General features: G+C 39.3%; 2 protein-coding genes across 2 annotated transcripts; both read right to left on the bottom strand.

Annotated features, from left to right (window-relative positions):
- Window positions 1-221: 221 nt before the first annotated feature.
- map2k2b (mitogen-activated protein kinase kinase 2b) lies at window positions 222-8,387 on the bottom strand. The gene is made up of 11 exons (XM_022216652.2): window positions 7,423-8,387; window positions 7,122-7,332; window positions 6,839-6,985; window positions 6,105-6,182; window positions 5,400-5,451; window positions 5,022-5,146; window positions 2,508-2,721; window positions 2,216-2,268; window positions 2,044-2,105; window positions 1,839-1,884; window positions 222-1,584 (listed from the first exon to the last, which is right to left on the bottom strand). Exons 1-11 carry the CDS (start codon window positions 7,509-7,511, stop codon window positions 1,474-1,476), a joined length of 1,188 nt encoding a protein of 395 aa, XP_022072344.1. The 5' UTR covers window positions 7,512-8,387; the 3' UTR covers window positions 222-1,473.
- A 1,384-nt stretch (window positions 8,388-9,771) lies between these two features.
- On the bottom strand, window positions 9,772-18,236 carry LOC110967142 (solute carrier family 22 member 5-like). The gene is made up of 10 exons (XM_022216651.2): window positions 17,611-18,236; window positions 17,319-17,422; window positions 15,749-15,903; window positions 15,085-15,256; window positions 12,769-12,910; window positions 12,573-12,664; window positions 12,152-12,366; window positions 11,886-12,068; window positions 10,727-10,862; window positions 9,772-10,168 (listed from the first exon to the last, which is right to left on the bottom strand). Exons 1-10 carry the CDS (start codon window positions 17,974-17,976, stop codon window positions 10,084-10,086), a joined length of 1,650 nt encoding a protein of 549 aa, XP_022072343.1. The 5' UTR covers window positions 17,977-18,236; the 3' UTR covers window positions 9,772-10,083.
- Between the last annotated feature and the right edge of the window lie 9,730 nt (window positions 18,237-27,966).

Below are 27,966 nucleotides of genomic sequence, written 5' to 3'. Positions count from 1 at the left end.
CAATGCTAATATTCACTGCCCTGCTCTTGCTTTCTTTGGATATCATGCATTTAACAACCTGGACATCCACAGAATACACCACTCAAGCAAGACGTATATGAATTTATGGCATACTTTAACTGTGCCAGAGGTGCTTGTATTTAGTATTCTGCCCCCTTCTGGTGAAACAACAGCAAAACCGACATGATTATCTGGCAAATGAAGTCATAATGCTTGCATGCTACAATACATACCATTTATTGACCTTTATGATTTTATAAAGACAAAGCCTTTCGGGATTTTACCATATAAAACATCTATATCTTTCAACCAATGTGACAGGAGGAAGTACACAAAAAGACAACACAAAGGAGCAAAATGCCCTAACACAGGACGCACATGGTAAATCCATGTCCTGTCGATTTCATTACAGAGCGCATACAAAAAAATTGACCATTTGTTTCAGCCGACGCTTCTCAGCGAGCCGCAATGCAGCTTCTTTGAGAGATCAAAGTGGACTTGTTATAGTAGGTAATGTCCAGGGGTGAATTTCAGGGATTCCCAAAGGCAGCATCTGTTTCTACATGGCTAATCTGATGCTAATAAAAGCAGAATAAAATTATGGTGCCGTTTGAAGTTATTAAGAAATAACTCCAAGAAACAGAGGGAGCAGAGAGTTAAGGTTGTAGTTTTTTTAAAAATAATTTTTGGCTTTGCCATGAGGGTCATGCTAGAATGTTTTCAACATTGTGCTTCACCTCAAGATATCTCAACATTCATTGAAATCAGTCAAACGCAAGACACTTCCTACACACAATCATTTCCTTTTAACACACATAAACCAACCTGTTCAGTGAAATAAGTTAATTCTTACATTTCTCTCCATGTTTGCGTGTCAGATAAAAAACTAATTCATATCTGCATTAATCTGCGGATGCATACAGATGTCTATGATTGTAATAACAGAAATTCAGACAAGAAAACTGAAAAGCAAAAAGAAAAAAAAAGACATTACATTACAAATATTTAATAAGTTTGATTTTCTTTTCAGAGATATCTTTTCCAGATTTACACAGTATGAAGGAACAAAACAGCTACACAAAATAGTGCAGCAGTGGCCAAGACAAGGTCAGTGATGTAACGGCCCCAAATCCTTATCTAAACTTAACACAAATTGGTAATGATTTCTGTTGTCCACACTGCCAACAAACATTTAGAGGAATTATGATGTAATTGATTTAAGAAGAAAACATTATGATTAAACAAAATCCCAACGGACTGACTTTCCACAAAGAATGCCAAGTGTAAATATTTTCCCGTGATTGTGATCTGTTGGCGAAAAAACACAACAGAGCCGATTTTGACGTGGAGCCTTTAAAGGTTTAGTGAGGGAGGTTGTGGCAAACAAGTCGTATACAGTATATCCGAGTGTATGGTTTTAGGCAGCAGCTTCTTCATGTTTGTACATACTGTGTGCGTTAGTAGACTGGGTTGTCAGTCTGCGGTGCGTGTGGGAGTGCTGGGTTGGTTTAGCCCCATTGTTCTACAAAGCCAGCCAGCAAAGTCCACCTCCTCCGCCTCAGACCGCTTGATAAATGTATGGTTCTGCAACAGAACACAATGATATATAAACAAGACATTTTAGACGTGACTGACTGAAATAAACAGAGTCTGTGGGTCTGATTCTAACTTTACTGGTACCCACAGCTAAGTTTAACTGCAGTGCTGCATTGTTTGGTGACATAATGCAAAGTATGTATTGTAATCCCTAATATAGTTCAAATGTTCCCAGTGCTAATGGGGCCAAACTGAAAGATGGAACTGAAATTCAAATTCAGGTTCAAACTGAAGACACTTACCATCAGCATTTTCAAGTCAGCCCTGTCTGCTGGATTTTTAATGAGACTGTGGGCACAACACAGAAGAAGCTTTTAGGGAGAACTTTTCAAAAAGTTAGTTTGAAAATATTAGATTACATGTTTATGATCATTTTTGGCAACTGAAAATTTTGAAAAAGATAAACAAGGGCAACTAAACAATATTCTCAGACCAAAAGTTTCTCACCACTTTGTCACAAAATCCTGAAAATCACAGGTGAATACGCCGTGGGGTAGTTTAGGTGGAGGCTGAAATAGAGAAGAAAGTTTAATGAAAATGTCATCTCGCCAGCAACAGAAACAGACACCTGCATAATTTTGCAAGAATGACAGAAAAACACAACTTTCTAGAATCTTACCTCATTGACTATGTAATCTAGCAGTTCAAAGATGGCCATTACAGGACCGTGACCTGGGGAACGACAAGTGAGAGCTCAGTGAGAAAAACGTTTCGTCAAAATCACTGAACTTGACTCTGTGGCTTCCAGCAATCACAGCGCAGACAGGTTAGTAAATCAGACCATGCAACTGACTGACATCGGGCTGTGTGATCTCTCATGCAGCTACTAGGAGCGGTCAGCATGCAAATATGCTTATTGTAGTCAGAAATAGCTACGTGAGACACTTTACATATGTGTCTGTGTTGCTCACCGCTGACAGGTCTACCCGGTGGTCTGGGTCTAGGTGAAGTGCTGTGTGTCTCTCCTTCTGTATCATCCATGATGGGCCGACCAAATATGGCTTCCAGTTCTTTAGCATCCGGAGGAGGGATGGGGTAGCGTCCGATTGACAACTCTACGAGGGACAAGCCCATACTCCAGACATCTGACTGCACAGAATAGTGGGTTCCCTGTAGTCTCTCAGGCTGAACAGTAAACATAAACAACACACACAAAAAGTCATTGATTTCACACATAAGTTACTGTTCACTGTTCACTGTTCAAAAACTGAAGAGAGCAAAATAAATCTGAGTCAGAGGACGAGGCCATTCCCAAAAGTTAAAACTAGAAAAAAATCTTTAGTTTGAATGAGTCACTGGCTTGAATAAGGTTAAAAATATAACAATGTTATAATGATGATCACACATGAACAATGTAGGATAAGCTATGTGAAAAGTAACAACTAAATGACACACAGGCTGCAGAGTAACATGTAGGAACTAACAGGGGTGTGACGATACACTCAGCTCACGAGATGAGATGATACACGATATTGGGTTCACAAGAACGAGACGAGATGATATTTTCACATTACTTTAAGAAAACTAAAATATATATCTGGACAAAGAGGTTTTTTTTATTTGACAGTCACAAAAAGATGCACGGGCAAATGTTTTGTAACTTACATCCATGCATGACTGAAGCATGAGCTTTTATTAACTGTTGACCTTCTTTCCACAACTAAAAGTAAATATTTCTTTTTTTAATGTGCAAACAATATGCGCAAAACTGTAACCAAAGTACTACTCTGTCAATACAGAGTGCAAAAAAGTGCAAACTTTAGTCTTCGACTCTTTATAAAGGTTCGGGATCACTGTGCGTGTAAAATGCGTACCTGACGGAATGGTGTACTTAGGTTCCAGTGTATGGCGGAGTCACGCGAAATCCCGGGTTTTCTAAAACAAAAACGGCCTCATATCAGCTGCAACGAAAAAGCCGATTTCTTTCGTTATTGCCATGGCCCTGGCACTTGAGTCTGGAAGCGAACAACGAGCATGGCGGACAAGAAGCGGCAGCGCTCCATAGTTTCGTTTTTCGGGGCTAAAAGCAGGTGTGTATCACAGACATATGTGAAATTAAGTATCAAAACCATCGCATGTCATCAAAATAAAGTGAGCAACGCAGTGTAGGCATCAATCTCGCTTCCTTTACTGAGTTTGCTTACCGTTTTGTTGTCCGCGGCGATACGATTTGACAGTGACTGCAAAAATGGCTCCCGTTAAAACATTTAGGCACGACAAAACCCATTCTCACGAACGAGACAAATGATTTCAAAGGAATATAAAGTTCCTAGTTTCTTTTGATAAAATGATTTATAGAGTGCCCGAAATTATATCATTCAATGGCAAAACAAATTCTGTGTTCAAATTCTAGTTCTGTGTTCAAAAAGGTAACAGTTTTGAAAACAGAACTAACTCCTTCAGAAAACCAGTTGTTAACCCAGAGTTGAAGTTTTCTTTCACATTTTTAAGTAAAATGAAGGTCATGACATAACCTTTTTATTATAAATAAAAATGAAGTGGGAATTTGGTACCTAACATGTAGTTGTTTTTAGAAAAAAGTAAAAGTCACCACTTGATTCCAGATTCAAGTCCTTTGTCATCTTTTTCAAATTTGTAATAAGAACTGATGTGGCATTTTGGAATGGCTTGTGTAAATCTGACCAGAATATAATAGACTGGACTAGTTGACATGTTTTGATCGCAAGGACAAGTGGGTTTATATTTGTCATATTTTCTCCCTATCATTAATTTTTAGAAAAGAAACATGAAAATTTTATTTAATTTAGTTTTTGGAAATGGCTACAAATACAACAAAATGTGCTCCAAATTGTGCCAGAATGCCCCATTTTGCATCTTGATTTTCAAAATTTTTCCAGGTGGGGCATGCCCCTGGACCCCCCTAGTTGCTTCGCGCCTCCGGCGCAACCCACCACCTCACAGCCATTTCAACCCAGGGGAAACACTGTTGTCCGTGTCTTGTCTATCACTCGGTTGCCGTTTATTATCTCCACTGGGTACCCAAAATGCTGCCACACAAACGACTTAAAGGTGGCGGGGGCATCTTCAATGGTGATTTGTCAGTTTTTGGCAGACTAAACGCAGCAAAGGTGCATTACTGCCCCCACAGGTCACAAATAGATGTTTACATAGCTCACAGTCTGATAGGCTTCTGCATAGATATCTATGGGCTTCTGCCCTGTGCCCGCAATAGCATGTGTCTGCAGAGTCGGAGGCTGCACGAATAAGCCCTGGTGCGGCCGTATTCATGCAGCCTCCGGCTCTGCAGACATACCCTTCTCTGTGCCCGCAAGACAGCTTTCACATAAACGAGAAATATCGTCACGATTTAATCTCGCGAGATCTCGTGGGACGAGATCTCGTCACACCCCTAGGAACTAAACTGAATTAATAATTCCAAGGCATAATTCAAAGGATCAACATACCGACATGTACGATCTTGTCCCAACAAAGGAATTTGCCATAGAGTCTATGAGCTGCCCACTCACACCGAAGTCACACAACTTGATCTCACCCCGTGAATTCACCAGTATGTTTGAGGGTTTCACATCTGGGGGTTAAAAAAGACGTCATGAAAACTTTGTCGAACTTAATTTCTATAACGAAAGCTATCAAAAACGACTGCCTTTACCCTACAGGCTTACTGTCTGTTTTTTATACCTTTAATGTGTAACCAATACAAATAGGTATATACACAGTACACAATAAAATAAAAGTTCCCCTGCTATTGTGCATCATGTCTTACTAATGAAACTCTGTGCTTTTAAACACAACTATCAATCATCAGCTTTATGATACACTACCTCTATGCATGATTTGGTGTTTTTCTCTTAGATAGGCGAGGCCTCTCAAAACCTGTTTCATAAAAGGAAACACAAAAAACAAAAGTCAGTAAACATAAACAACTTCAGTGTTTCAACAACAGTCTAAAACGAGCAAGAAACCTGTCCACTAATGCTAAGAGCATGATTTATTCGGATCTCAAAACTAACAAGTGATTATTTGAGTATTAAGGAACTCGATTTTTAAAGTTTTAAACAAATTTCTATGAACCACTGAACAATATACACTAGTGTTTCATAAATTCTAAACAAAGTACATATAGTATTACATGACACTAATGTACACTACCGTTGAAAAGCTTTGGGTCACTTAGAAATGTCCTTATTTTTGAAAGAAAAGCATTTTTTTTTCAATGAAGATAACATTAAATCAATCAGAAATCCAATCTAGATATTGTTAATGTGGTAAATGACTATTCTAGCTGGAAACGGCTGATTTTTAATGGAATAGCTACATGAGGTACAGAGGAACATTTCCAGCAACCATCATTCCTGTTTTAAAGCTACATTGTGTTAGCTAATGGTGTTGAAAGGCTAATTAATGATTAGAAAACCCTTGTGCAATTATGTTACACATGAATAAAAGTGTGAGATTCCATGGAAAATATGAAATTGCCTGAGTGACCCCAAACTTTTGAACAATAGTGTACATAACCAAATACTTACAGCAATGCTGACTTTTCCTAGAATCTCTTCAGGGATCCTCCTTGCTTCTTTCAGCACCTGGTCCAGAGATCCACCATCCTGCAAAAGAGCGAGCACAACAGCACATGATACATGTGCTATAATGACAGAATTTCAAAGGAGCAGATCTTCTCATTTTTGCCATGTGGCCCGAGTTCAGACATCAACATAGCAAAGCGGTTGTAAATGCGCATATGTTTGTGCAAAACAACTGAGCACAACTTCATGTGCCAAGAAAGCATCAACATTTGAACTTAAAACCATGCTATCGTGTACACATATGCATGGCCTTTGAATATCAGATGCCCCTATTGAGTACGGACATCCACTTTAATGATCACTTTGAGCACAGACAGGGCCAGAACTAAAAGTCAGCTGACTAATTAGTCTGCTGTTTGTGTTGACAAGACATCAGCATAATATCGGCAGACAGCTGGCCAGCTAGTGTTAGGTACCCGACAGGGACAGATTGAATGAGACAGATCTAAAACAGAATCATATCTCATGGCCGCAAGGAACATTTCATCAACAAAACACAAACACGGCTCAGACTGGTGTGTGGAACCCCTTCATCAACTAAAACATAAACAGAATCATCATAAGCTGTGGCAGTGCTGTAAACTGCAGCAGGTCCACATGGATTGTAACAAGTATTAATGTCGTAGTTTACCACTATTTTCAATACTATCAAGAGTCACCATTTTCAATTCTCTCACCATGTGTTCCATGCAGATGCTGATCTCTCCATCGCTGTAAAAAGCTCCATAGAAACCCACAATGTAGGGAGAATTGCACTCATGCAGTACCTGCAGCTCTCTGATGATCTGGTTTCTGATTGCAGGTTTAATTTCAAGGTGAATAAGCTAAACAGCAAAGACAATAGTTATATTGAATATGTTTTAACTTCAGGATGAACAATAAGTACATTTTTATTATTAATAAGTTAGCAAGGTTTTATCACTTAAATACTACTTTTGGAACAGTCTTTTCGTAGCTCACCTTTCTGGCCATGATTATGCCTGAAGGTTTGTGGCACTCCTTGTTGACTACGCCTCCATTGCCTGCACCCAGCTCACAGATACGATGGAAGTCATCATCTTTCAACTCGCCAACCTTGGCCTTCTGGGTGAGGAAAGCTTCTAGCCTTTTCTTCTGCTGTTCATCCAGGTCCAGCTCTTCCAATATTTTCTTAAGTGATTCTAAACTGGCCCTGAGAAAACAGACGAAAACTGGAGTAAATCATCTGTCCAAATGCATAAACATGCAAGGTTTTACAACTGTATAGAGTCAGAAAACTTACTCAGATGCTACTTCTGTGTTCGTGGATGTGGATAATCCGTCGCCAGTAGGAGTAATGTTTAAGGGCACTGGTCTTTTCTTAGGAGCCATGCTTACTTGTGGATAATCTGTGAGCTGGGATTAAGTGACACCGCTCTCCTGCCACAGATGATAGTATGCTGAGTTTAACCCTCTCTACGTTGAAGTGTCTGACTTGGAAATGCCTGGAAGGGTACGGTACTGATGTTTTTCCCCTCCACATGCAACTTCGGGAGGTTAAACAGGAAATAACGATTATCCTGTGTGTTATCTGGACTAACTTAGTAAAGTCACGTTTCCTGTCAGTTAAGCAAACTGTTAGTAAGTCCAACAGTCAGCATGTGTAAATGTAAAATAGCACGAATTAAACACAGACTTGGCCTCTGACTCAGGTTCAGTGATAATCTCATTCACAGTCACAACACAAAGTGCAAAATATCCAATTAAGAACACAAATAAGGTGGTATAGCACCACCCTTAGCTAAGTGGCTAATGTTAGCTGGGTTAGTAGTTTTAGATGATTAGACGTAACAGTTACTTAAATTTGTTAGTACGATAACTAGCATTATGGTCACTGCACTGAAGGTGACAAAGAAAATATTTCATACATCCACGCTAAACTAGCTACAACGTAAAGGCAAACAGAACATTTTCAAAACTAGAGCCATAACTAGCAGCACTCCACGTTAGCTAGCTGGCTAACTTCATCTGCGAGCTGTTGCGTGATAGCAACACATTCAACGCTAAATGATAGCAAGAGTTTTCCGTTACTTCCAGTGCCGTTTCCCCACCCGCTTGAGTAAATTAGAAACCCCAGCTTAATGCGTTGTTTATCCCTGCCTCTCCTTCCGCTGGCAGGTGTGGGGTTGCCGCAGACAGACACCGGGTCTCTATCAGCAGCAGAGATGGGGGCGCGGTGCAGTTACTGCCTGGAGTAACTGTGGCGTCAATCTCGCGATAGTTCAGATTCCGACTGACAGCTGTGCAGCAGTAAATGCATGTAAACGGGATTTTGGAATGGTACATTTAGAAACACTAAAACTTGTATCGTATGAATTATATTACCATATTTCCCCCAGAGTTTCAAAAAATTACAATGTGAGGAAAAGCCTTCAACTATCAGGCTCCTCTCTACTTTTAAGGTTAGGTTCAAAATCGTCCTTTTTAATGAAACTTGTGGTGGGTGCTGGCTGAGGTGATACTGAATCACCTCTTACTTTTGCTGCTATCAGCTGATGGGGGACTTCACATGATGCACTGAGAATCTTTACTCTCCTCTTTCTCTCTCCAAACGTTTACACAGCAGTATATCATGTTACTAACTTTGTGTCTTCTCTCCTGTACTTTGAGGTTTGTCCTCTCTGCAGGTATGTCTTGCTGTGGAGCAACACATTTCTGATCAGTGGTTTCTGGCCGTGCTGACCTTCACAGTGTTTATTGTCCTCCCATGCCATGCTTGTCTGTTTTTACATTCATTAAGTTTTTTCTCTCCCCTGGTCTAGGCAGATGACTGTCCTCCCTACACCTGGTTCTGTTGGCGCTTTCTTCCTGGTAAAGGGGAGTTTCATTATCTTACTACAAGCCAAGTTGCACAAAAGGAATCCAAGGGAGTCCTTGAATTTTTTTAAGTCCTCTCAATAATTTAATAAGGTCCTTGCGATACTATGTGAAGTGTCCGGAGACAATATATGTTGTGAAAAAGTGCTACATAAATGCAACTCAATTGAAATTAAATTGAATTAAGGATTATTTTTTAATTCTACTGCATTGTTAACAGTTTTGAAACTGATAGTGTCATATACTCAGATCTCAGTTTATTAGAACACCCAGTTAAAACTAATACACAACAGACCTGCAATAAAATCCCACTTCACTTACAATTTTAATGATTTTAATGATTTAATGCATGTGTGCTTTTTGGTGTGAATACTTCAACAGCAAAGAAAAAAAATATTATTCATTGCACATGTGCATGTACTTGACCAATAAAGAACACCTGCAATTGTATAATACTTTGCATTCAACAGAGACTTTTTAGATCATCTTTCGTTCAACATCGTTCTGCTTTTCTGGGACACCAGTATAAAATTCTCTCTCTCTCTCTCTCTCCCCCCCCCCCTTTTTTTTAAACAATGATTGCATTGAGCAGAAGACTAATTAAATGACTTTTGAAGCCCAAGGTCATCATATCTTACATCAACACGCATTGACCTACAATCCTGAAATGACCCATTACTCGACCTATATTAAATGTCACTCTGCTCATATAGTTACTTATGTAACAACTCTGTGACTTATAAATGTACTTTAACTGTATATAAACACTCCATACTGAGGTTAGTATATTTCATTTAGAGGTGCAGCAGTGCATAAAAAATGTGAAATTCACAAACAACACAACAACAAAATTGTCCTTGGTAGAGGTTTAAAAAACTATTAACAGATATAGTGATTGGGGAAAGTCTAAACCAGCAAATGAACATGACAGTTTGATCTGTTGTATGTTTATAAAAGCCAGAGACGCTCTGTGGTTTTATCTCTCAAACAAGATTAATGATTAGCAGACAAATCATAAACCACAACAATACTGTGTATTTCTAAATGTTTGTCTGCAGCAACGTAGCTCTTGCTGTGTGCTTTGTTTTCAGCAGGTGGCACTCCTGCTCACATCTTTATTGTCTTCATTTGTATCAGAGCAGGCTGTGGAAGTTTCCTTTGCCCAGCAGCAACTTGATGTAAAGAGAAATGGAAACAGAAAAACACAGAGATTTAACATGTGCTAAATATGCACAAGAGAATAGACTGTCATTCAATTTCTATGTTTGTCTGAGTTTACAGATTACCAATAAACACATTCTTTTGTTTTGATTCACCATTTCTGAGACTGAAAATGTAGTGGCAAACCTATTTTTGATGCAATAATAATGATAAAACTGTTCAAAAAATTTGTTTTAGTTGCGAAAAGACAAAATGAGCATGCACATCCATGTGATGAGTGCTGGACAAAAATAAATGTAAGTACACATCTGAAAAAAATACAGTTGCCACAGTCAAATGGAGACACTGCCTCATGGTGATGTCTTGAGTTTGGCAACTCTTCTTGAGACCAACGTTTACACTCGGGACAATGAGGTAGGAATTCAATACATGTTCCTGGGAGTATCTAGTGTGTGGACTATACCCTATACCGTACTTAAGTCAAAAGATTGCACTGTCGTAATAGTAATGCATAAGAATCCTAAGTTCAGTGAGTCTTTACTCATACATCCATATACAACGCGACTTACCGTCTGATAGGTTTGGCCTGACTGATAAGATCAGGAAGTTTGTTGTTTCTGGTGTCTGGCAGCAACACACTAACAACAGCTGCCATGATGCTGATTGTGCCAAAAATAAGGTATGGGAGGACCTTGTTGTAAACACCTGCAGACAGAATAAAGGCACTGAAATTAGAAAGATTTCTTCAATTTTCAGTTAAAAGCATTTTGGCATGTCATGAGTGTAAATGAATCAGGTCTAATATACTAGTATGAGTACTTACAGCACCAATTAATTCAAACTAAGCCAATAAAACAAAAAGGAATAGGCCAAACGGGATTTTAAGAAGTGTACACAGAGATTTAACGAGGGGTGCGAGGTAGAGTTAAACAGACCTTTTCCCCATGCAGACAGTCTAAAACAGGTCATTAACCGCTGCACTGACATGACTTATCAATGCTGTTCTTAGCTCCACCTCATATTTTTCCTGCTGCAACAAGTCAAAATGTCTGCTCAGCAAATATTTTTTGTTTTGTTTTGTTTGTCTTTTTCCAATTGATAAGTGAAGTGCATACAAAAACCCTCAGGAAAATAATGTGTCAGTTACACATTTCCCTGTAAGTGCTACCAGCTGACAAAAATACAGTCACTTTTGATTGCTTTTTAGCTTTAAAGGAGAGATGTGACAGAAAAATTTTAGCCATTGCTGCCCAGTCACTCACAATAATAAAATGAATGAGTATTAACATGTTCATCTAAAATGTCACCATGCAAAACCTTGTGGTACCTTCAGTCAGTTCTGAAATTTGCAGGCAGTAGCAGCAAGGATGGGTCTAAATAATCACATCTTCTATGCCATCACTGAATTTGTGAAGCTGATTGCTTCATATATAATTTGAAGTATCCCATGGATTTTGCATATTTACTCCTCATGGGTTCTTAAATATCCTGGCAATGTTTTCAACTTGGGTTTATGGACAGCAAGCTTATTACAGAATTTCTGTGTATCAAACATGGAGCATTTCTTGTGAGTCCCTAAATGCTACTGAAGTAAAAGTAGCTCTTTAAAATTATCATCTACAGATTGCTTCTACAGTTTTGTTGTCAATCCCACCTCTCTTTCAAAGGGCTTTGCTTTAAATTCTGTGCACAAATACATCTGCAAAACCAGAAAGAAAGCACACTTGCCCACGTAAATCACGTAAGGACAAATAATGCTGCTGATTCGAGCAGCAGTGGAGGCGATCCCTAAGCCCATGTTCCTGACCACGGTGGGGATCAGCTCAGTGAAAAAGACGTAGATGAAGCAGTAAGCGCCAGAAACACCCATCTTTCCCAGCAAGGCTAACACCTGGGACACAACATCCATGTCTGGGGAAAAAAAACAAACATGGTAGATACGGTATGCAGCATTTCACTTGTGGATAGTGTCTTCTACAATATTGTACATAGACCTTCAGGAACCAGCTTCATGATCAGAAGCATGATGCCACAGAACATCAGTGTGGAGAAGAGGAGAACGGGTCGTGGAGCCCGTTTGATCAGAAGCCAAGTGGCTATGTAGGCCACAAGGTCAATGACTGCAGAGAGGAAGCAGTTCAAGTAGATATTCCCATTTAGATTGCTAGTATTGAGAGACAGACCATAGAATACCATGGAGACGGACATCCTGTAAAAAATGCAAAAACAAAACTAAGTGACCGTGAGAGAAACCCGTTTCCATCACATTACTTCATTGATATGTTCATCTCACATTACACAAAGTAAACTTTTTAAAATATTGGTGGATATCTGACAAACTAAGTGATGAGTTGTAATTTGTCAAACTTTATATGTTCAGTAAAGTTACGAACAAGGGAAAAGGAGACACATTACCATATGAAGACACCAGAAATTGTGATGTTCCTCATGTTTCTGGTGCGTATCAAGTCCATGTAAGTGTATGTCTGCTCTTCTTCTTTATTTTGCTGAAATTAGCAATAATAAAGAAAAAGAAACAGAACAATAAAGTGCTTATTTCACTGGTGTATTGTCACTTTAACAGCACAAGGAGTAAAAAGTGATTAGGTACCATGAGGTCTGAGCACTCTCTGGCCCTGAATATGACCTCGGGGACAGGGACTCTGTTCCAATTGGCAGCTTTACGTACGACAAGCTCAGCCTCCTCCACCCGACCTTTCTGTAAGAGCCAGCGTGGTGACTCAGGAATCACGCTGAACACACACACACAGAGGTTCACTCAGCATATGAAGAAATGTGAATTTAACGACACAGCCACTGGACATCAGTAAAGGTTGGTTAAGATAGGCAGACATTTAAAAAAACAAACATAACAAAAGTTAAATGTGTTTGTGCTTTGGAATATATTCAGAGAATCCACAGCACATACGAGATTGAAAGCTAAAGACTAAAAATTCACCAGACAGAGACAGGAGGAGCCATAAATGCCTTATGGATTTTGTATCGAGGCCTGACAGTCTGACAATTCTGTTTGCCTGCGGTGATCCAACTTGCAGCTGAGTGAAACTACACACTGCCTAACACAAATATCACCCAAAAGTTGTCCAAACTGATTGACAAATGTTGTCTCTCTTTCAAATTGATCACGAGTTTCATACATTAGGGGAAAAGGCAGACCGTTTTCTTGGTTTTAAAAGATGCAAAACAAGTAAATAATGATGTTTGTTAAAGCAAAACCATTGCAGCAGAAAGGAGAAGAAAAATAGACAGAACAGCCCTTTCCCCCCCAACCAGGAAGTGTAAACAGGAAGAGAGGTGTTAAAACAGGAACACCTGAGTGCAGCAAACAAATGAGACATGGAGAAAAATGGAGTGAAGGCAGGGCTGCAAAGGGAAAGATTGGAGAAAGATTAATCAAGCTTTTGGTCATCTTTGCTTGAAACTGGACATATAGTAGTAAATCGAGTGGCAGTGGACCCTAGAACTAGCTGGATATTTCACATGTGGACTCTAAAAAAAAAACTTGATGCCAGGAGCAGGACTGGATATTTCACCTCCTGTGTGGATGCTTAGACAACTGCATGGATATCTGGGCTTTGTTGAACTGTTGTTGAGGTAAGTGTATTTCTTACCAAATCTCCAGGTTTCTCCTCTTTTCTCTTTCCTCGGCTCAGGCTACATTAGCCCTTTAGCTAGCCTCTCCTACCTTCCTTAGTTTTGTAGCCGCTCACCAACACTCATGCTTCTTATAAACTCCCTGAACTAAACTAAAAGGGCTCTTTGATCTGATATAATCTGGACAATTTTGTTTATTAATTAGGAAGCTTTTGATTTCCTTCTTCAGGATACTAGAGTAGACTTATTGTGTCTCTTTCTGATTTTTGGTTTAATCTGAGACATTTCCGCGTTTGATTTCGACCAGAGTGGTATTTAACCTGATTTTAAAAATGAAGATGAAATTGATGGCTATGGTTCTCTTCTGTCTTCTGTAGTTTTGTAGTAAAAGAGATACAGCCTGATTAAAAGCTGGAAATCTTTTAACTTTGAAAAAGAAAGGTACATTTATTTATAAAACAAATATGGCACACATCCTCACTGGGACTGCTACGCTAACGCTGGGCTTTACATTTGAGATTCTGCCCTATGTTGACATGACTGCATCACATAATTTCTAAGAATTCGTCAGCTGCACATTCATGATGCAAATGTTGTGCTTTGACACACTAAACTCAGTGCTCATGTAACCAGTTTGAAATGAACTTTGCTTTGTGGCATGATGAATTATTCTGTTGCAAGTAGCCATTAAAAGATGATAAATTACGGTCATAAAAGGATTCGCAAGATCAGTAGCAACATTCAGATGTACTGTTGCATCAAGGGTACAAACACCAACCAGTTAGATGCACGGATCACTGGTGTTCTGAGTCTAATATCAGCAGAAGTAGAGATTTCCCCGGCCACATTGCGTTTTTAGAACTTCAACTGTTTCCATCAGTTTTGGTGAGCCTGTGTGCACTGCAGCCACAGATATCTGTTCTTGGCTGATAGGAGAGGATTGTGGCTGCTGTTGTAGCTCATCCACCTCAAGGTTGAAGGTGTTGAGCACTGTAAGGTACTTTACTGCTTACCACAGTTGTAAAGAATGAGCTGCTGTCTCCTCCAACCAGTCTTGCCATTCTCCTCTGACCTCTCTCATCAACATGTGCACAACTGCTGCACACTACATGTGTTTTTTTTTAAATAAACCCTCGAGACTTTTGCATGTGAATATGAAACACCAGCAATCATGCTACTGTTACAGTCACTGAGATCCAATTTTACCAGTTTTAATGTTTCATATAAACTGCTACTGAGGCTCCTAAGCTGTGTGTGCAGGAATGATGTTGCATAAAAGGATACTTGCACATAATGTACAACCATGACTTACCACCATGTTGGAATAAATAGGAAGCCTGGGATGGCAGCAGCAACCAGCAGCATCCTCCATCCTTGTATGAAGTAGGCAAAAAGTGGCAACAAGGCGTAGCCGATGCCAAAGCCGAGGCTGTGGCCCAACAGAGTGAAGTTCACCCTGGTAGACTGATTCAGCATCTCAGAACCTGAGGGAGACGAGGACCACAGACATGAGAGAAAACATGCGAGGGTTGATGCAGTCAGTTAAGAGAGCTTCACAGATTTAGCATCGTTGTAAATCCAGGTATGTTATAGAGACGAATGGAGACTTGAGCAGAGATGAGCTGGCTGCAGAGATCTGGTGAGCTTGTTTCTAAGAGCACACCTAAAGACTTTTTGCATTTACAGACTTGTAATCTTCAGAGCTAGATGATGTTGCTTTCCTCACCTGACGCAGTTCAGCAGATTAAACTTCAACCCCATTTTTTTCACATAAACAGTAATTTCTCACAAGACTTTTCAGGTGCTTTGATGTGCAACACCTGTGTTTGTAAGACCCTACATGTGAACTCAGTGATTTTTGTTCAGCTTATTGAGGAATAAAAACACGAGCAAGATCCGCTTTGTCACATGGAGATACCGGAGAAGAAGTGATAGAGGCTTGTTTATAACGTGTTTAAGCATATCTGCCGTCTCACCTAGTATGAGTGACGTGATGTAATTGGATATCTGCCCAAGTCCTCTCAGGCAGTTGAGGACGCAGAACATGACCCAGTTCACGGAGGCCGCCTGGATGAGGGCAGTGACTGTTTGCAAGGCCATGGTGCAAAAAAACACCGGCCTCCTGCCAAAGCTGTTAGAGCAGAAACATGAAAACATCCGAGCATGTTCACGCATATTCACCATCGCATTGTCTTCTGCTTGATTAGCACATTTCTTTTCTACTCTCCCCTTCTTTTATTCTCTCAGATTGATGCTTGATTTTGCTGTTAGCACCACAGTCATCAGTAAAAATACATTTTCAAAATTGCTGCTGGAATGGTTAGCTGATTAACGCATTAGTTGATCAACTGAAAATGTACGCTGGTAATGATTCATCATATAAGTTATTTTTAAAACCCAAATCTAAGACACTGTCTGGTGCCAGATTTGTCAAATACTTGCGTTTTTCTTCATCATATGAGACAAGAAAATTAATGTCAATAAATAATAGGAAAACATGTATTTGTTTGGCCAAGTTGTTAATCAGTTAACTGAATTAAATATTCTGCAAATTCTTTAATAATAGAAATAATTCTTATTTGCAGCCTTGTCATAATTAAAAATGTGAAAACTGATTTAGTGTGACCATGAATAATCTCAATTTAACCCCAGATTATGATATTCATACCGGCCAATACCCTAAACTTCCTTTCATGCTCTGTATTGTCATTTGTATTTGGTACCTGCCTTTATTCCACTGTGTATGTACAATATTCCATTTTAAAATTTGAAATGACACATTTATTTAAAACCCTCCTCAAAAGATGGACATTAGAACTAACTTTAAAATGTCTTCTTTTTTTTTTAATTGTCAGATCACTTCAGAACTGATATTGTATCATGAGGTCACTTAGCTTAATTGCATTTCTAAACAACCAAAATTTATAACTTGGCCATTATGGATATTTTGTACATTTATTGGACTCTGTGCCAATTTAGGGTTTTTGGCATAGAACCTGTGCTCTGTCAGTATTTCCTCCTCATGGAGGAATTTGTGCAATATCAGTGTTTTTCTGTCTATAGAATATGTAATATTGCTGTTTACCATATTCAGATTATACTGTGCAATATAGGATTTTCTACATTTGGAAGAATCTGTACAATATCAGCAATATTAATGTATATTTCTTGTTTTTAGTGTTTCCACCAATGTCCCTGCATTTTTGGACTAACATCTTTGCTGCTTCAACACTGCTATTGGGATTAATGAAGTCTTAACTTATCTTATATAATCTCTCTTTGAGAATTAAACTCTCTAGGGGCTCCTCTTATAGTTTGAAGAAAACAGACATGATGGTCACTTTTTCTTTTTTACATAATTACAAAATTAAGGCTGACCATGATGACCTCTGGACACCAATCCTGAAAAAATACTGTTGTATTTGGCCATATTTTATAGTTATTATAGAGCATATTTCCATATTTTCTCTTGTTTCTTTTAATATTGACAACCAAACTGTTGGATGCAAATTAAATATTCTTCATTGTTATTAAAAGTGGGCCTACCGGTCTGAGAGCTGTCCACTAATGAAGGATCCAATCAGGACCCCTACGAAGAATAAGGAAGTGGAGAAAGGAACTTTCCATGCATTGTCACACACAAGATCCCACTGTAGGCAATGGAGGAAAAGATGAGTGGGGTTACTTTCAGAGAAATCTGGCATTAAAGTGAAATTCAACCCCAAGAGAAGCTGGAGTTATGAGGTAATCTTGACAGGTGTTGAACTATATTTGGCTGCAGAGAGCTGGTTCTGCAGCAGTGCGTGAATGTCCACTTATTTAGAGTGTGCACATGAACCTCAGACACAATGGTGTATCTCTCGGTGCTGTAGATCCATCCGTCCACACACGGCTCTGTTTCATTGCAGAGTCCTGCCGTCTCGGTACAGTTTGCCCTCAGTTTGCATCTGGAGCAGCTGTCTGCTTCCATCCAGCTGTTCCGCTCCTGGAGCGTCGCCTCCACATCTGCGTCGGTGCGCGTAAAGTTGCCGGAGACGTTGCAGTGATGTTCGGGTGTATCCGAGACAAAAACCACGATCACTCCCATGTAGCCGCAAGGAACTGCGCTTAAACTGAGCAGAACGATCATTAGAATTTGAAAGAGGCCGTAGTCTCCCAGAAAAGACGTGAGTTCATCAAAGTCTTTGACTTTTCCTCCCGACATGACTGCAAAAAAAATCCAGCTAAGTCCACATCTGGAGGGATGTATTAAAATATCTGCATTATAAAACAGCTGTATGCAACTAATAAGCCTCCAAACATTTGTTTTCAGAAATGTGAACAAAGTAACCTGCACTACTGTAACTATTTCTCTGTCAGCAGGTCTTGTCTGGCTAAAATGGGCTCAGCAGGAATTCCTCTTTGACACACCTAGCAGGTCAGATCCTGCCTGACTGGATTGTGGCAGTGGGTTGTCCTGAAAGATAAGCGCTACTGAGCAAAGAGGCAGAGCAGATCTTCACTGAGGTGGGTTGGTGTAGGACAGGGAAAAAAAGAAAAACCTGCGATTGAAAGAATTCAGTATGAAAAAAGCCATTCTAGAATAAAAGCATGTATTCACATTATATTTACCATCATCTTTGATCTGAGGCAATGAAAGGTGGCAGCTGATGGCAACACACACTCATCTGGTCATTTGCAGCTTCCGTTCATTTCCTGACAAAGCAGCACATGTTACAACAGTACTGTTCACAGTAGCAATTATTTCAAGCAATTAAAACATCAAAGGGAAAAAAGTTGAAATGATGCAGGCCTTTAGCTCCATGTTGAGCCTGACACACATTTTGAGAGGCTTCAGTGCTCCTTTATTCAGGCCGATTTGCAGCCGTGTCGAGTCATGATTCTAAAGGTTGCTGTAGGTTATATCATTGCACCGTTAAATTAGCCTGCTACCAGGGCCCTGTAGTCACAAGGTAATGGCAGTAAAGCAGTTTATAAAAGCTGTTATCAGTGATTCTGTTCACGGCACTGGTCAGCTTTGCTCTAGCTTGCCAAGTGCAGGTAAAGATTTCCATCTACTGTTGAAGACCATGAGCTGAAAAAGCCAGAGAAAAGCCAGTCAGTGGAGACTGAGGTCGGATTATGGCTAAATGGTAGCTGCGTGATACACTGAGGCTGCGGGGAAGCATCAGATGAAATACACAGACACTAATATTTAAATGTCCACAGAAGAGCAGGTAAGAAAGGCCTCTACTTCCACTCTGAAAGCTTTGCCTTCAGTTTATCGCTCAGCCCTCAGATTGTCACATTACCCGACAGCTATTCTACTCATCAAAACTTGTCTGGCCACCTTTAGCAGGCGTTGTTTTGTTTATCTATTAAACTCTGACAGGCAAAATGCCACAATACATACCTTCTTTGTTAATTTCATCCCAAACTACCTATTCAAGTCCCACATGTTTACACTGCAGGTGGTAAAAATGCTTTTAGCTTTTCGGCTGCACGTCGCTGGAACATTTTGTAGAAAACATTAAAGCTTGGTGCAGCTGTATCTGTTTACCAGTTTAAATCCATGATCACTGACTATACTGCTTTTGAATGTGATTGTTTTTAACTGTGCTCTTTTTTTTGTCCTCTCATAGATTGTCGCCTTTTTATTCGACATTTAAAGGTTGAAAGATGTAACAGTGTTAAAAGATAGCAGAGGAGATAAAACATTCAAATAAATGACTAAATACAGTTGTATTTGGGGTACACCAGCTTTGCAAACAGTTAAAGGCAATACTACAGTAGATGTGTGCACAACCGCCACAAGATGGTGCAACATATCATGCCAGCTGGTGCAGAAGATGAGACTGCTGCCGCTAATGAGGGATGTTTGGCTTACATTTAGAAGGCTTTGATAAAAGCAGTGGTCAAAACTTGTGCAAAGTACTAATACCACAATGGAGGAATACAAATTGCTTTCAAAATTATGGCGCTAAATGTGTTTGATCAACAGCAAAAATTCTCATTCTGCCACAAAAAGAACCTTCTTATTTTAAACATTATTAGGTTTGATAAAAATGAAATGATGCCGCATTTTACTGTCAGCTGGAGTCACCTTTATCACAATCAAAAACCAGAGTGTGTGATAACTGTATCCAAAAATAGTTTCCTTGCAGTGGTGCCACAGAAGAATGATTTTAGATCTTTAACTTTGGCAAAAATAGATTATTTAAGGAACTGTTTTCAAGATACATTTTTGTGATTCCATTTCATTCAGAAAAGAAATTTGTTAAAATGGGTCTTTAGTTTTTGGTTTGTTTTAAATAGATGTGTTTTGGGGAAATCTGAATGAAACATAATGTGTAGGTTAAAAAAAACAGGTAAATGAGCATAGTTTGGCAATTTATTAATGTTCTTTTTTCCCAAACAAAGGCCCCCAAATCTTTAATTACTTTGTGGATACAAACTAAAAATCAACAAATACTGAAGCTACATTTAACCGCTATAAAAGCATTGATTTGAAGAACTTCTATATATAAACTGCATAATATTATAATTAAAATATAAAACAATTTTATATTTGAGATTCTGTACCATTGGTCAGGTAGGACAACATTTTGCAAGATGCCAGCTTGGGATCTGGACAGCAGAGATTGGTGTTTCTCGCTGTTTTCTTATAGTTTCTAGTCCTAATGATGAGTCAGTTGAGTGAGAAAATAATTTGCAGATGAATCGATAATGCAAATAGCTGCAGCTCTAATTTCATGCGGAAAAATGAAGAACCTTTAGTACTTTAAAGAACCACAAAGTATGTGGAAAAACCCTGCAGACAAAGAGTTTGTACAAATGGTGATGGCACTTTAAAGAAGCAAAGAAACCACACTAAACTGAGCTCTCTTTAAGATATTACAAGAAAAGTGAAACTAGTTTTCAGTTATTATTAAAACTGAATAGACAACTAATTGAAAAGAAGTCCTGCTTTGTACATTTCATTTATTTTTGGGCTATTTCTTCCCTAATCTTGGCTTTTAATGTGAAATACAATAAGAAGTTTGAGAAAAGTAAGATTGAGTGGTAAACGTCTCTTTGTTGGAGAAACTCAAAGATATCAGAAATTTGTCAAATGGCCTAAAGCAGACAATGCGTTATTGTAAGAGGACACTGGTTAAAAGATTATGAACCACTGGCTTGTTTTATTATTATTTTTTTTTTTAATTGAGGTTTTTATGTTTAATTTTAAAAAATCTAAAGCCATTCAGTCAGAAAAATACCGTTGATTAAAAAAAACGTTAATATTTCTTCTAAGGATAGCAGAGCAGAATTATCTGGAAAAACCCAAGAAAAGAACACAAAACTGTTCTTAATGGAAGTAGTTGAGTAAATCTACTTATCTACATTTCAGCACTGAATCAAAAAGCTTTAGTGAAACAACAGATAAAGCAATCTTGGCTGAAAAGACCAGAATTAAAGTCCTTGAACGCGGCTTAAACAAGCATCATAACATCACTGCTCAGTACGGCAGCGGTGGTCCCTCTTCACCTGAACGCCACACCTTGCCATTCTTTGGCCAGTGCCGTTGCCGTGACAACGCCTCTTCCGGCCAGTGCACGTAGATGCCCTCTGACCCCTGGAGAGGTGGCTTTTGGCCTGAGGGTCATCATGCGGGGTCAGGAGGTCAGCTGCTGCTAGAAGACGGTAAAAGCACTTCACTGATTGGCTATCATTTGCCCTTTCCGTACCCTCATCGGCATATTGACCAGCCGGCCCTTTGCACATTGTTAGCAGCACTTTATTCACTTTACACAGAGCAGCGTGTAGCGTGAGCCCTGCTGTTGTATTCAGGTGTCTGGAAATCCTTTGAAAAAGTGTGTTTGTGTCTGTAAACCTGAGAAAACATCACTTATCCCCCGTCAGGCCTCCAACATTTATTCTCTGACAGAGCTGGAGATGGTGGATGTAAATCAACTGATAGAGGATTTTTGCAATTGTATGGATGAACGCTTCACTTTAGAACATCTGATAGAAAACTAAGCTGCTGGGTAACGACGGGGAAACCCCTCCATCCAGCTCGGCCCGGCCTCATGCCTCCTGATGATCTATGCCTCCCAGGCCCATCACTTGTCAATATCTCCACATTAATTTGAGAGAGACGCTGTGTGGGGGCAGGGCTCTCTAAGACTGGTGTGTGGGTGTGTGTGTGTGTGTGTGTGTGTGGGGGGGGGGGGGGGGGGAGTGGCACATGGGGGACAAGGACATGAGAAGGAGAGAGGCAGGCGGCAGAGGCAAAACGAGAGGAAAATGAGGAAACAGAAGCAGGATGAGGGATGAGAGAGAAGACCAGAGTGTGGGTGAGAACGAGAGCAGCGGACAAAGAGGCTGTGTTTTAGCCATCATTCTTACACGCAGCTTCCCTCAAATATCAAAAGCCTTCTCCATTTGTCCAAATGAGCCCTGCAGTCAGCAGGATCTGTAATGATAATGGCTGTTTGAGAACGGAGCCCCATTGCGAGGGGAATCCATCATTGTCGGCCATCAAACCTCCGAGCCTCTGCAAAGAGAAAGCGGAGTCCAACCGTGATTCATGGCCGGAAAAGAGCCGCGTTTTTGCTCGGATGCACACATATCACACACCTGCAATAATCCTGCCTCCACTATGCTTTAACTCCACCTGGTATCATGAAAGACTTCCGGTATGTGACAGTGAAAATAAAAGCTTGTTCAATAAGCATCCACTCTTCTTCTGTGGTGTTTCTGAGTGGCCCTTCACCTCTGACCCCAGCAAGCAGCAACAATCCTCCTACATCTTGGTGCCTCACATACCTGCACAGACGCAGTGGAACGAGTTCATTAGCTCAGCATTAATATTTGTTCCCCACTAATTTCTCTCAGTGTTCATTTTTTTCCAGACTCTAATTACCGCTGTTCTTGGCTGTGAGGAGGCCTGAGGGACTGTTTATCAGCACCTCTCATTATTTTAACAAGACCTTTTATCATTTTGCTCGCACTGGTGCCACACGAACTGTTGGGTGTAATTCTGCAGCTCAAGATCCAGTTGAAACACAGACGGCTTTGTTTCTTTTCTGCTTTTGTTTGCCATTAAATTTGCCAGCTATTTCTAATAGACTTATTGCAGAACATTTTAAAAGGCTACAGGGTGAGTATCGAGTGAGACTCGCTCCAGTGAATATTTCAGCCTAGAGGAATTCTTTGAAGTAATGGTCTGCTAAGTAACTTCTCTGCATTGAGCTCGATAGTTCCTCCACACTACTTACAGAAATGATTTTTCTTTTCCATGCAGCCATAGTTGAAAAATTGTCCGTGCCGCGCTCTTTGGAGCTCAGAAATATGCGCAGCGCTGGGTAAATGCACAGGTGTGTGCAGCAGGAAGGATTTCCACATTTTCCAGGTCTCCTGCCGTCTAATGGGTTATTTGTCATCTGCAGAGTAAAGGATTTTTAAAAGTCAAGCTAGGACCGACTCCCTCCCTATCCTTTCTCTCACCCTCCCTCTCTTTCCCACTACCCCCCTGACACTTGCAATGGGCGATCGATAAGTTATTGATCAACTCTCTCTATCACCAACCCACCAGACTAATCACCTTAACACCAGCCCAACTCTCTCTCTCCTCATCTTCTTCCCTGTTGCTCTCTGTTTCCATCTCTTGCTCTGTTGCTCTGTGTCAAACTCATTCACATAGTAAACTGTTCTTTTTGTCCACATTCAAAGCACAAAACCACCTTCAAGAGAGTTTTCTTCTCTAAAATAAGCAAACAAAACCTTTACTTTATCCCCCATTTTAAATTCACACCGTTCTGTCTTCTTTTTCCAGTTGCCATCACTCTCCAAACACAAAACTACGTGGTGGATAAAACAGGAGGATTTACCGAGTGCTCTCCATCTATCTCTCATTTCTCTCACTCCTCTCGCTGCTCCTTGCTTCCATCTCTCTCCGTCTGTCTTTGTTCGAGGGAAAAATCGATGGAGTGTATGAAACCAGCATATATCTCTGCCTCCTGCTGGAGGAGACCTGAGGGGAACAGACATGGAGAAGGTGGTTCACAGTAAACGTGTACATTTTTTACTTGCCTTTTGTTCTATTTGGACCAATTTTTAAAGCGTGAGAAGTTCAGTCGGTGAACATCGTTGATGCTTTTAGAACAAAATCTAACATCTTTTCATTTAGAGGCCAGGAAAGCTGAGATGACAGAACTGTGTTTTCATTGAGAAAGGCTTTGTTTGGACATTTTGTATCTGCTCCATCCACTTCATGATCAATTGCGACCTTTCCAAAGCACAGACGACGCTCACTAAATGGCTAAAGAAAGACGCTACAGTTAGTTTGCTTTGTAGATTTTGCACAACCTGTGAAGCCTATTTCATTTACAAGCCCCCAGTCACTTATTTGTCTCTAAAGGTATTGTAACCTGTTCAACATCAGACTCTCGCTATCATTAGAGCCTTGATTTGAATCAGAAAACCGTAACATTTCCGTACAAATAACCCTGTTTTCTGTAAATAATTGTTTTCCAAATCTCATATTGAATTTCACAGTTGAAAAGTTCTGCAGCTTAGCAATTCATTTTGCACTAAAAGTAGGAAACTTCTCCTTTCGGTTCAGGAAAAACCAAAGTCGACAGAGGTCAGGATTGTTTATTTTTCTTTCTTTTATGAGCCAGATTTAGATTTTGAAGTGGAATTTGGATAAAAGCTGAGGTTTTCCAGTGGCCCACTAGCTTAATAATCTGTTGCTTTGCCTCTGTATTGTGAAGATAAGACTTTCCCTTAGAAGCCTCTAACTGCACTGAGTGATGCGATGAGAAGCAGATAATCCCTGGAGGAGAATCAAGGTGACCTCTGACCTTTGGATATAAAATAGCTGTGGACAATGTTGTTCTCAGCAGAGCTTGAAATGACAAGTGTGGACTCTCCTGCAATTTGTATCCCACCATCCACATCATAGGAAGATTTCACTGCTGCTGAAAAAGGAATATTTCTAGACTTTAATCACTTCCTCAGCTGTGAAAACACACATATTTTCACAGTGTTACACCTCCAGACAACAACAAACTGCAGAAACAACATGGCTGTGCAATACTTAGACAAACACCAGGCAGCACACTCACTCACACACACACCTCACAGGAGAATTGATTGACTATTCTGTCTCAATACATCTCTCCTTCTGTTACTTAGCAACCGGTGCCTGAGAGGATATGGATGCTGGAGAAGTTGTACTCCTGTGCATTTTCAGTTGATAAAGAGATATGATTAATGAAAATGTCACAGCTGCTGTTTTGCCGAATGCTGAGAGGTGGCTCAGAAATATAAGAGAAAAGATGGTCCTTTGACATTATTGTTGTTTGAAACTGAGTTTATTTGTGGTTTAAAACACTCCGTAGTGTGTACGCTTATAATCCCACTTTCAGTATCGTGCCAACAGAACGAGTAAGTTGCTGAGTTGTTTTAATCAATGTGACTTTTCTCAGTTGTTAACTGCACCACAACGCACAAACAAATCTCTATTGTGCTGCTCAGACTGACAGAAAGACCCACATTTATGCCTTTTGTGTACTTTAATTGTTTAGAAAATGTTGCTATTCATATTCTCTTTTGACATGCTTTCATCTTTGCTTTGCTGTCATATTAGATTTTAATAAGGCCGACTTGTTTTCTGTTATGTTGCAAAATCTGATAATAGATTGCATAGTTTTTCACATTTAGGCTGCATTGTTCCTCCACCTGGAGATGAATTAAAGTCACTTAACTGCAAAATGCAGGGTTCAGAAAATATGCACACTACGGCAATGAAAGCGTTCAATACAAATGCTGCTTAATAAATCTATAATATATTTTGTATCAGATCCTCAGTAAAACACTTGAGATTAAATTGCTTTTTGTGCTGATGCACTGGTTACAGTGGAACACTTTGAATGGAGAGAATTATTCATTTTAATACACAAACTGTGTCATCCTGTGCAGCATGTAAAAGCAGGGCTTTACCATAAAACAACTCGACTTCTCATTAGGTTACATATAAATGCAAATAGTGTGACATCAACTATATTTGGGTTATGTTATTAATGAATTCAAAACAAAAAGAAAGACTACTGTGTTTACCAAAAAGCTCTGAATGCTTAAAAAAATAGCTGCTTTTAAAAGGAAAAACTCTGCTTTTTATTCGTAATAATTTTACATTTTTGCTAGAGTGTGTCTAAGAATTGTCTGTACTAACTCTGAGCTTGTGTTTGGGAATGTTACTGCACAGTTTTTGACAGGTTAAAGATTTTTATTTCTATTTCAAAACCAATTTTGTCGAGGTGCCAGACAGCAGATAATTTGACTTTTTGTGTGTTGAACCACCTCTTCATTTCTAGAGCCAGACCTGCCTTCTTTGTTTGTCCATAAATAAGTAATAAATAAGTCCTCTAATGATGCTGGCAGAGCACTTCAGCACATCTGGTGACCAACAGGAAACATCCTGACTGCTTTTTCTCGGTTTCATTTACCTTTACCAATAGGCCCCTTTTCCCTCAACTAGACCCTTATTTTTCTGTCACATGCAGGCCTGCATGATAAACATGTGGACATTTTCCCTCCTCCCATTTTGAATACAAATTGTGTCAATTGTTTTTATTTTTGGAATGATGAATATAGAGCTGCTGCACATGTTATTTTAATTGTAATTTAAATATACAAGATAACTTCCTGACAAACTGCTGCAATGTAAAATTCTGCAACTCATTTTAGGGTAAATTCAAATTTTAAACATTGTCGATAATAGAGTAAACACTGTGCTATATATTCTGTGCATTGCATCCTGAAAATGACCTCAAGACACAAATATGCAACTATAGTTTTGTCTAAAATACACACACACGCAGTCTTTTGCTTTAATAAAATCCTATCAGCTAATGGCATTCGTGTTTAATGCCTCATTTTTTAATCAACCAAATCCATAAAATTTTAAAAGTGCAGAGAAAAGCTCCCAAATTAACCTCATAACCATATTTTAAGCCTCATTGCTGCACCGCATCCTGTCAATTAATATAAATCACTAAGGAAGAAATTTCTGTATTTTTCGATAAGATAAACGAGAGGAATTTTATTTCATTATTATTATTATTATTTTTAATAATCGACATAACCTCTTGCCTGTTGTGTTCAGCAGCTAAATGAGAGGCCGGAGATGGTAGAGGAGGAGTGAGATCCTGCGGCCTTCTGCTCAACTGATCATAAAACAAGACAGCTGACATTTATTTTTCCAACATATCTGTGCTGTCAGAGACGTTCCTGCGCTACAGGTCGAAGCCGAGCCACTGCATGAAACGATCCCACACAAATGCCTCAGTGTTTAGGAAACAGCACCGAGCGGGGCTGAAGTGATCGATGATCAATATATCGAACGCTGGGATCGATATCTGAACTTTAGGGAAAACGGCTTAACCGCGGAGCTTTATTATAGCCAGAAATAACCGTTTGCGTGGATCGACTTCCCGTTTTCTTTTATGTACTGTACTTTGCTAAAATTAGTGTTTGCCCATGGAGCTTAAATGTGTTTAATAAAATTAAAATCTGCTGAATAAAAGTTGAAAAACTGCAGTTAAAAGGTTTGATTAGTTTAAAGAAAAATCATGCAAGACTGTTTGCTGTTGGAAGAGTGGAGGCCTGAAGCTCACAGAAAACACATTTACTCCAAAAAAAAGTGTGTGTGTGTGTTTGCACCCATTTCTTTTCAGTTAAACATCCTATTTAATTAAAAAGAAGAAGCTTCAAATATTAACCTGCATTAACATAGAATTTCTAAATGTATTTCTATGGGTTAATTTTATTTATATTTTTAAAAACGAAAAAAAACACGTTTTTACCTTTTGCAACAAAGTTTAACATCTAATAGGAAATAATATGAATACATAAATGATTCAGTTGTGGCTTTAAGTGGTAAATAATACAGCTATATTTTTAAAAGATCACTGTTTAGTTATTTGGTACTTTGACAGATGTCACAGCTGAATTAAAAGTCTTTTTTTTTTTTTTTGGAAGACTACTTTGAACAGACTGCAATGCGGATACAGAATACAGATATCTTTATTTTCGATTTGTAGCCTAATTTCTTAATTGGTTCTGTACAGCAAACCAAAGTCACTGAGAACGACAGTAGAAATCCATGAATTATATATAATAATAATAATAACAAAGATAAGTCAGTGGGGTCGCAACAAACTGGCAC

This window comes from Acanthochromis polyacanthus, chromosome 9 (genome assembly GCF_021347895.1).
Source record: "Acanthochromis polyacanthus isolate Apoly-LR-REF ecotype Palm Island chromosome 9, KAUST_Apoly_ChrSc, whole genome shotgun sequence".
NCBI classification, from domain to species: domain Eukaryota; kingdom Metazoa; phylum Chordata; class Actinopteri; family Pomacentridae; genus Acanthochromis; species Acanthochromis polyacanthus.
The sequence above is the reverse complement of the archived record's forward strand: the minus strand, read 5'-3'. Positions and strand labels throughout refer to the sequence as shown.